Consider the following 10,682-nt stretch of genomic DNA (forward strand, 5'->3'; position numbering starts at 1 on the left):
TGTATACAACATGAATGTGTTGAATACTAAAAAAATATACACTTCAGACTGATTCATTTGCCTTTCAGCGTAACCATTATTGTTTGTCTCATTTTCGATTCTTATAAGTATATTTCCAGTAGGACATGATCTCACTCATCTAGGGGAAATGATGAACAACATAGACAGATGAACAAGAACAGACCCAGAGATAAGAAGCCATGGGTCAGACTGTTGGACCTCAGAGGGAAGGTGGGGATAAAAGGGAGAGATCAACCAAAGGACTTGTGTGCATACATGAGCCTAACCAGTGGTCAAGAACAATAGGGGGGTGGGGACATGAGTGGAGAGGAGTGGGGGATTGGAATGGGGGATTGAGGACAAATATGTGATACCTTAATCAATAAAGAAATTAAAAAATAAAAATAAAATAAGAAACATACACTTAAAGAAGGTTAAGATGGTAAGTTTTATATTGTGTGTATATCTTATCACAATTAAAACCTTTACTGTCTTCCTCTACTCACCCCACTCTGGCTCATCCCTCTTGGCTTTCTCATAAAGGTCTCTCCTGTTGATTGCAGCAAAAATCCAGACTGCCATGGCCCATGCCTTCTCCTCCCCATTGAAGTCAATCATAAGGGTGGCTAGATCCACAGGATCTGCTTTCTCCGTCTGACCCCGAGGGAGTGCAATGCAGCCCTTCTGAGGAGGATAATCTTCTAAGTGCATCTTGAACTTCTTCAAGTCCATGTCCTCCAGGTCCTCCAGATACTGGGTCAGCTTGCAGCGGACACTGGCCATGCTTGTCTGAAGCCCTGGTCAGGGCCTTTAGGCATAGGTCCACACTGGGAAAGAGGGGTGAAAACAGCATATGGGTAAGGCAAGTCTATTCCAAAGTTCACCCTCAGAGAGAACTAAGTGATCAAAAAGTAGGAAGACAGAAAGGAAAAATATGTCACTGAACTGTAATGAAATCCATCTGAAGTTTTGAAAAATAAGCCTAATACCTACCAGACAATTTTGCTCTTGGCTCAACTCAAGAGTGTCCTGAGCCATAGAAGAAAGGCATCCCTGTAGAGAGAAACAATAATTAGACCCACAAATACAGTTGCACCAGCACATAGTGGATGCCCAGGACTGCATCATGGCACCATCTTTGTGGGTCACCGGGAGAGTGTGGGTCACACTGAAGACTGGGCTACAATCTTGGGCAAACTTCAGTCTCCTCATCTATAAAATGACAGAGTGAAAAAAAATGGTTCTAAGTTCCTTCCAACAGGAGGACTCTGGTTCCTTGTTTCTCTGTTGACCTGAAGAAAGATGGGTGGGGGGCAAAAAGAGAGAACCCAAAAAAGAGTAATTAAGGAAATACTGGAGAGAGTGCACAGTGGGAGGAGGAAGGCATGGTCTGAAACTGTCCTTCTGACAACCCACTGATGGAGGAAAACTTCAGTGAGACAAAATTTGAGTGCACAGGGGAACAATGAACATACATCTCTTTAATGTCTCCTGTAAAATGTGGTCATAATAATCAATGTAACTCACACTGATTGAGTCTCATGGGCTAGGCATGGCTCTGATGCTTCCTTCCATCTCACCTGCACAAAGCCCTATGAGGTGCATGTATACCCGCCCCATTTGCTAGGAGTGGAGACCAAGTCAGAAAGATGAAGCCAGGTAGCGACAAAGCCAGAATTGAGACTGGACTCATAGATCTTTGAGCTCATGCCTCTAATCTGCACTTTATACAGCCATTGGCTCCATTACTTAACTATAATAGTTATCTCTGCCAGAGAAGAACAGAAATGATCAAAGACAATAAAAGAGATGATTAAAAGACAAGGACACTTTTCCAGCCTTTATCACACATGGTCTTTCTTTTTCTTTTTTACATTTTTAAAAATTTATTGTTGACACATACTGATATCCCCCTTTTTCTCCCCCTTTATCTACTTCCTATCATACAGACTTTCATTATTGAGCTCACCAACTCAATTTTTGTGACTCACAGAATCAGTGCTCTCAGTTTTCCTGACTAGACTTTACACAATACAGTAATGTTAGATTCAGGCACTGTGCTATGCAGTAGAACTCTACGACTTAGTCACCTTGTATAACAGAAACAGTACCTATGCGTTCAACTATTTTAGACTCCACATATAACTGAAGTTATATGTTATTTCTCTTACTGACTTATTTCATTTTCCATAAATGTTGTCACAAATGACAGGATTTTATTATTTAATGGTTGCTCCCATGTCTTGGCTGTTGTAAATAAGATGCAGAGAGAGAGTAACCCACAAAATCAACGCTCTCAGTTTTCCTGACTAGAAATCAGTTCTCTCACTATCCTAGGTTTTGAATGGATGGACATGTTGCTTTGTTTGAGATTGACCCCTTCATATAACTGAATTGGGAAAAGCAAATCAGCCAAAGCCATAAATTATACTAACAGAGTGAGTGGCCAAATCATGATTCATAATAACTATAGTTCCATGTTCCACCTCAAACATGCTCATCACTCTTCTAGTTTCATCCTTGCCTCTCCACTTCTGGCCTCACAATCCACCCAAGTCCATTCCTTATGCATTTAGGGGAGCGGGGGGAGAAGGTATCTTCAGATCCACCAGCTATGCAGACCTCCCTGTCTACCCCACCCAGTGATTTCCAACAGGTGAACCACAAGAATTTTTAAAACTTGCAATACCTGACCTCTTTTCCCTTAGATCAGGGGTGGGGAAACTTTTTCCTGCCAAGAGCCATTTGGATATTTATAACATCATTCCTGGGCCATACAAAATCATCAACTTAAAAATTAACCTACTATATTTGGTCAAACATTTAATTAACTCACCTCTAATAGGGCCAGACCAAATGATTTCTCAGGCCTTATATGGCCTGAGAGCTGAACATCCCCCATCCCTGCCTTAGATCGTCAAATTAAAAAATGACAACAGAGCTGGCCTGTGCTTCTAAGTGGTTAGAGCGTTGGCCTGTGCACCCAAGAGCCACGGGTTTGATTTCTGGTCAAGGATACATACCTTGGTTGTCTATTCTTCTCTGAAGAGCAATGAAGAAAACATTCTCAGGTGGGGATTAACAACAACAACAAAATAATGACAGTGACCAACACAACAATAGCCATCTGATGTGAATGAATCAAAATTATATCTACTTTTTGTCAGGTTGGCAAAAAGTATATTTTTTGGTGTGCTGCAGAATTTTAGTCACTAGTTTACTAGTATGTGTGCCATGAGATGAGAAAAATTGAAAATTATAGACACCACCAATCTTTCCATCCACATCAGGACTCCAACTCTCCTCCATGCTCCCCTAATCCTAACCCTAGTGCACTTGCCATGACCTTAGCTAATCGGTGGGAGTCCTGGGATAGGCTGTAATGCTTCTCCTGTCCCTACACACACACACACACACACACACACACACACACAGAGAGAGAGAGAGAGAGAGAGAGAGAGAGAGAGAGAGAGAGAGAGAGACCCATATAATAGTAAATATAAAAGAACATTTCAGAAACTTTGTTGAAAGGTACGCAGAAGGCTGGCAGAAAAAATCTCTAGTCAAATTCTGGTCCTAAAAACACTATACCCATTCCTCCCCAGGCCCATTCGGCCACCCGGTTCCACGAAGCTGGACTCACCCAGAAGCTGGACTCACAAAGATGTCGACCTCAGGAACAGCCCAAAAGGAAACCTGATGAATTTATAGTTAGCCCAGCAGGAGCAGGAAGGATGTGGTCTCAGTGTGGAGTGAACAAGATTGCATCACAGGCAAAGGCAGAGACTAACGGTTAGTCACATCACAGGGTCTGGCCTCTCTACGTAGCCACCAGAGTGGTGTGGGGGTGAAGGGGGAAGCAGTAATGTGAATGCTGTGAGGACAAAGAAGAGTGGGAGGGGGATTCCACTGGGCTGGTGAGTAGGGAATTGAGGGGGAGAGCGTGACCCACAAAATCGGTGCTCTCTAAGACATCATGTGGAAGCAGCAGCAGACAGTGCTGGTTTTCTCCATTGCCTGTTATTTTTAAACACTTTATTAAGGTAAATATACATTGTGACACCATCACCATCAATGCCAAAAACACATTTATTACCTCCCAAAGTATGTGTGTAGGGCACTGAACATAAGGTCTACCTTTTCAACAAATAGTGAGTACTCAGTTCAGTATTGTTAGATTCAGGCACTGTGCTGTGCAGTAAACCTCTACAACTTAGTCATCTTGTAAAACAGAAACAGTACCTATGAGTTCAACTATTTTAGATTCCACATATAAGTGAAATTATATGTTATTTCTCTTACTAACTTATTTCATTTTCCATAAAAGTTGTCACAAATGGCAGGATTTATTCTTTAATGGATGCTCCCATGTCTTGGCTATTGTAAATAAGATGTAGTGAACATGGGAGTGCAGATATCTCTCCAAAATTCTAATTTCATTTTCTATGGATAGGCACAAATTCTACTTCCAGACTCATTGACTCACTTGTTTGACTAATATTTATGGAACACCCGATGTATACCAGGCACAAAACAAAGCTGGAAAACACCTTGCCTTATCTTGAAGGAGCTGGAGGAAAATGAAGCATGCAGACTTGCTTTCCTGGCTCTTGCAGTGGCCCAAGAACCATAGTCTGACAATGGCATGAGTTCAATAGAGTGTGATGAGTGAGAGGCCATCAGCATCCCAGGTGGGTGCAGGAACTCTGGAACAAGAACAAGTGTCCAAGTTCAGCAAAGCATCATTGACAATGACTTTGTTTCTTTGTGCTTCAGTTTCCTTATCTGTAAAATGGGACAACAATAGCTGTCATAAGGACTGAGCAAATAGATAAATGTGAGATCTTTTGAACAAAGCCTGAGATCTTTTGAACAAAGCCTCCTGGTACTGTAGTAGTACCAGGAGCTAATCACTGATACTGACTTCAAGGAAGTCAGTATCAGTGGTTAGCTCCTGGTACTACCACAGTTATAGAACTAAATACAGCTCTAAGATGAAAGAGAAGCCCCACCTCCTACTGAGGTCAGGGCAAGAGAGCAAACCCAAGTCCCAATTGTCCATATCTCTAGGGCCAGGGTCCTACAGGAGCAGCAAGGACCTTGGAGGCTGAGGCTCCACTGACAGCAGATAAGGTCAAGTTTCAAAGTGAAAGGAGCTCATTGGCCAAACCAGGAACCAGGGATTTTCTTTGTAAGAATGAGGAAACTGGACTTCTGGCCAAGATAGCGGTGTAGGTAAATGTGGTACTCACCTTCAAAAACTACCACACCAAAATTGCAACTAAACTAGAGAACAACCATCATTCAGAACATGATATTGAGCTGAACAGAAGTCTTACAACTAAGAATATAAAGAAGAAGCCATATCTAGACTGACAGGAGAGGCAGAGATGGGGAAGGGCTGGTCCCAGACCCACATGTGGCAGAAAAAATCAGAAGTGACATCTCAACTGTGGAGGTCCCCAAGAAGAGTGAGGATTCTTTGATCTATACCAGATCCCTATCCAAGAGTTCCAAGGTCAGGAAGAGAATCCCCATAACTTCTGGCTGTAAAAAACAGTGGGGACTGTGGCTGAGGGAGGCTGCGGCTGCTGGAATCCCAGGCAGTTCCTCTTAAAGCACCTACACATGGACTCACTTCCTATGAGCTTTAGGACTCACTTCCTATGAGCTTGAAAAGCACTGGAGACATATGATGAGGAACTGAATTGTTTGGCATCAGGGAGAAAGCTAGAGGGGCAACTTTCTTCCAGATAGAAGTCCTGGCAGAAGCCATTGTTCCTTTGATGAGCCCTTCCTCACAGAGCCAGTTGACAAGCACCAAATCTGAGACTCCATCACCTGGCTCCAACTGTTTGCTTCACCTGAGTGATTCCCTGAGGTCGGGTCCCACACAACTTCAATGCCCACCTGAGCTGTTTCCAGAGCCTTTACCTGGAACAGCCTGTCTTGGCTCATGCTTCAGTTTTTTTTAAAATCTTTCACACAAAAAAAAGCAGTATCTGGCCTCAGCAAGCCCCATATCTCTTACTAAGTGGCCCCAGGCCCACCACTAGCAGAAGCTAGTGTTTATTCACAGCTTGGTCTCATCTGGGCAACTCCAAGCCCAGGACAAGAAGCAGCCACCCGAAGATTACTTTGCAGCTTATGTCTGATGGCCCCGGGCAGAACACAGGCAGTGGATGATCTTGGTCTGCACCTCCTCAGAGGTCCCAGCATCAGTACACCCAGGGGACAGTTTCAGACCACATCAAAGCACAAAGCACCACCACTCAACCACTTCCACAAGCAATACACAGAAGTGGTGGACTTAGAGGGTACCAAAGCCCCAATAAAGATGAAGTAAGTTCTGCTCTGTGTGGTGGGCCTCTGCACAGCTGATCCTCCAAGATGGTCGGAGGTAGTTGGCCAGTTGTCACAGACAGGCCTGGTAACTGATAAGCCTGGGTAAATCCCTCCCATTGACATGCCTATAGAAATCAAGACTCATTTACAACAGCAAGATGTATAACCCACACAGGAGGTGCACCTCAAGTACCCACCTGGGGTTATCAGGGAGGCTGCCAATATGCCCTATAGTACACCTACCAAGCTACCAAGCCTAGGAGACATAACAGCTCTACCTAATACATAGAAACAAACACAAGGAAGGAGTCAAATTGAGGAGACAAAGAAACATGGCCAAAATGAAAGAACAGAACAAAACTCCAGAAAAAGAACAAAACAAAATGGAGACCAGCAATCTACTAGATGCAGAGTTCAGAACACTGGTTATAAGGATGCTCAAGGAACTTAGTGAGGACCTCATAACATAAAAAAGAACCAGTCAGAGATGAAGGAAACACTAACTGAAATAAAGAATGATTTACAGCCGGAACCGCTTTGGCTCAGTGGATAGAGCGTTGGCCTGCGGACTGAAAGGTCCCAGGTTCGATTCCGGTCAAGAGCATGTACATTGGTTGTGGGCACATCCCCAGTAGGGGGGGGGTGTGCAAGAGGCAGCTGGTTGATGTTTCTCTCTCATCGACATTTCTAACTCTCTCTCCCTCTACCTTCCTTTCTGCAAAAAATCAATAAAATATATTTAAAAAAGAAAATAGAATCCAGAAAAATGAGGACAATGTAAGGAGCCTCTGGGACAATATCAACTGTACCAATATTTACATCATGGTGATGACAAAAGGAGAGAAGAGAGAACAAGAAATTGAAAACCTATTTGATGATAGCCATTTTAACAGGTGTGAAATGGTACCTCATTGTTGTTTTGAATTGCATCTCTTAGATGGTTAGTGACTTTGAGCATGTTTTCATATGTCTCTTGGACTTCTGTACTCCTTCTTTTGAAAAATGTCTATTTAGGTCCTTTGCCCATTTTTAAAAAAATATATTTTGAGTTTTTACAGAGAGGAAGGGAGAGTGGTAGAGAGTTAGAAACATCGACAAGAGAGAAACATCAATCAGCTGCCTCTTGCACACCCCTTACTGGGGAATGTGCCCGCCACCATGGTACATGCCCTCGACCGGAATTGAATCCAGGACCCTGAGTCCCCAGGCCAATGCTCTATCCACTTAGCAAAACCGGTTTTGGCCCTTTGCCCATTTTTTATTGGATTATCTTCCTTTTATTAAGTTGTATGAGATCCATGGAAATTTTGTAGATTAAACCCTAATCTAAAATAGCATTGGCAAATATAGTCTCACATGCAATGAGCTTTCCTGTTGTTGTTGTTTTTTTTAAATAAATTTTTATTGTTCATATTATTACAAATGTTCCTTCCCCCCCCACCCCCTACATTGCTCTCTTCCACCAGGTTCCCATCCCACCCTCTGCCCTTTCCCCACCCCCCATTGTCCTCATCCATAGGTGCACAGTTTATGTTCAGTCTTTTCCCACATCCCCCTCTCCCCTTTCCCCAAGAATCGTCAGTTCACTCCCCTTCCATACCTCTGATTCTATTATATTCAACAGTTAATATTGTTCATCAGATTTTTTTTTAATTTCCTTGGTTTTTAGATTCACTTGTTGATAGTTATGTATTTGTTGTTCATAATTTTTATCTTTATTTACTTTCTCTTTCAAAAGAACCCCCTTCAGCAATTCATATAATTCTGGTTTGGTGGTGATGAACTCCTTTAGCTTTTTTTTAATAGTGAAGCTCTTTATCTGGTCTTCGATTCTGAGTGATAGCTTTGCTGGGTAGATTATCTTTGGCTGTAGGTTCTTACTATTCATCACCTTGAATATTTCTTGCCATTCCCGTCTGGCCTGCATGGTTTCTGTTGAGAAATCAGCTGACAATCGTATAGGTGCTTCTTTATAGGTAACTACCTGCTTTTCTCTCACTGCTTTTAATATTCTCTCTTTGTCTTTTGCTCTTGGAATTTTAATTATGATTTGTCTTGGTGTGGTCCTCTTTGGATTCCTTTTGTTTGGAGTTCTGTGAGCTTCCTGGATTTGTAAGTCTAATTCTTTCACCAGGTGGGGGAAGTTTTCTGTCACTATTTCTTTCAGTATGTTTTCGATCTTGCTCTCTCTCATCTTCTGGGACCCCCATAATTCTTATGTTGGTTTGTTTGAGGTTGTCCCAGAGGTTTCTTACATTATCTTCAGTTTTCTGGATTCTCTTGCCTTCTAGCTTCTGCGGAGGAGTGTCTTCTGGCTCTTTATGTTCCAAATCTTTGACTTGATTCTTGTGATCTTCCATTCTGTTTTTAGGACTCTGTATATTTTTTATTTCAGTCAATGTATTCTTTATTTCTTGTTAATCCCTTATCATTTCTTGTTGATTCCTTATTAATTCTAGTTGATCCCTTTTCATATCCTCATAGGTTTTATCGACCTTTTCTAGGAAATTCTTGAAAAACCTTATAAGCGTAGATTTGAACTCTATATCCAGTCGCTTTTTGTCCTCCATTTCTTTCCTTTGTGATCTATTTCGTTGTCGCATTTTCGCAGCTTCCCTGATGGGGCGGAGTTTCAGGGTGGAGCCTACAGCTTTGGCTTCCATCAGCCCCACCCTATGCGGCTCCTGAGTCTCAGGGTCCTTCAGTACTCGCTGCAGGCACCTCTGAAAGAAAGGTGCCCTCGATTTTCGCCTGCTACCGAACTGTCTAGGTTCTCCCCCAATGAGCCCGGAACTGGGGTTCAGTTCAGTTGGAAGTGGGATTGGAGGTGGCGTTCAGAGCAGTCTGGAGCCCCAGTCTCCTTCCCACCAGGGCAATCCCACGGCACAGACAACCGTCCCTTCTCTGTGCGCAATGTGTGTGCCTCTGGGACCTCCTTTCACCACTCCCCCGGGCTTCTGCCTTACAGCCCAGCTCTCTATGGATGAGCCTGGGTCCCTGGAGTCTGGCCTAGAACTGGGGTTCAGAGCAGTCGGAACTGGGGCCCAGCACAGTCGGAGCTTTTATCTCCTTCCCGCTTCTCTCCGGCTCTGTCCTCTCTGCGTGCGAGCCATGTGTCTCCGTACCTTAGGCTTTTACAGCTCCTCGGCTCTTCCTTCTGGTTTTCTCCTTGCTTCTCGTTGTAGAATAACCAGTCAGTCAACTTTCCTGTAGTTCTGGGTAATGTCCATTTTATATTTTAGTTGTATTTTATAAAAATTGTTGTGTGCGGCTGCGGCTAGGTGTTTACCTGTGCAGCCATCTTGGATTCTCCCCCCTTTCTTGTTGTTTTGTTTATGGTTTCTTTTGCTGTGCAGTAGCTTTTTATTTTGATGTTGTCCCATTTGTTTATTTTCTCTTTAGTTTCCATTGCCCTAGGAGCGGTATCAGTAAAAATATTGCTATAACATGTCTGATATTTTGCAGCATGTGGAGTCTTCTAAGATGTTTATGGCTTCCTGTCTTATATTTCAGTCCTTTATCCATTTGAGTTTGTTTTTATATATGGTGCAAGTTGGTGATCTAGTTTCATTTTTTTCCATGTATCTGACCAAATTTTCCAGCATCATTTATTGAAGTTTCACTCCATTGCATGCTCTTGCCTCTTTTGTCAAACATTAATTAAGCCTAATGGCTTAGGCTGATTTCTGGATTCTCTGTTCTATTCCATTGGTCTATATGTCTATTCTGGTGCCAGTACCAGGTAGTTTTGAGAACTGTGACTTTGTAATATAGCTTGATATCTGGTATTGTGATCCCTCCAACTTTGGTCTTCTTTCTCAGGATTGCTGTGGCTATTCCGAGTGTTTTTTTTATTCCAGATGAATTTTTGGCAAGTTTGTTCTAAGTCTGTGAAATATGCCATTGGTATTTTAATGGGGATTGCATTGAATCTATAAATTGCTTTGGGTAGTAGGGACATTTTAATGATGTTGATTCTACCAATCCATGAACATGGTATGTTCTTCCATTTGTTTATGTCTTCCTCTATCTCTTTTTTCAAAGTCCTGTAGTTTTCTGAGTACAGGTCTCTTACCTCCTTAATTAAGTTTATTCCTAGACATCTTAATTTTTTTTGGCAATGTTAAATGGGATTTTTTTTAAATTTCTCTTTCTGTAAGTTTCTTTTTTGTGTATAAAAATATCATAAAGCCCTAGACAGTCTGTATCAGTGGATATAGTGCAGTCCTGTGGAGTGGAGGGTCCCGGGTTCAATTATCATCAAGGGCACATGCCTGGCTGCAGTCTCAGTCCCCAGAGGGAGCATACAGGAGGCACCCAATCAATGATTTTCTCTC

The 10,682-nt window shown here is 42.5% G+C and overlaps 1 protein-coding gene across 2 annotated transcripts in view; it reads right to left on the bottom strand.

The window, feature by feature from the left end:
• Nucleotides 1-3,681, bottom strand: part of NLRP3 (NLR family pyrin domain containing 3) — a 35,226-nt gene extending 31,545 nt beyond the window's left edge. The window contains exons 1-3 of one of the 2 annotated variants that reach the window (XM_084884090.1): nt 3,644-3,681; nt 994-1,053; nt 507-827 (exon numbers count right to left, since the gene is read on the bottom strand). In XM_084884090.1, coding sequence (XP_084740216.1) covers nt 507-783 — 277 coding nt within the window. In that variant the 5' untranslated portion in view covers nt 784-827; nt 994-1,053; nt 3,644-3,681. The remainder of the gene's footprint in view (nt 1-506; nt 828-993; nt 1,054-3,643) is intronic. The other variant, XM_084884091.1, reaches the window with a different exon arrangement.
• Nucleotides 3,682-10,682: the final 7,001 nt, after the last annotated feature.

This window comes from Pipistrellus hanaki (assembly GCF_964339955.1).
Source record: "Pipistrellus hanaki genome assembly, chromosome: 5".
In the NCBI taxonomy this organism is placed as follows: Eukaryota; Metazoa; Chordata; class Mammalia; order Chiroptera; family Vespertilionidae; genus Pipistrellus; species Pipistrellus hanaki.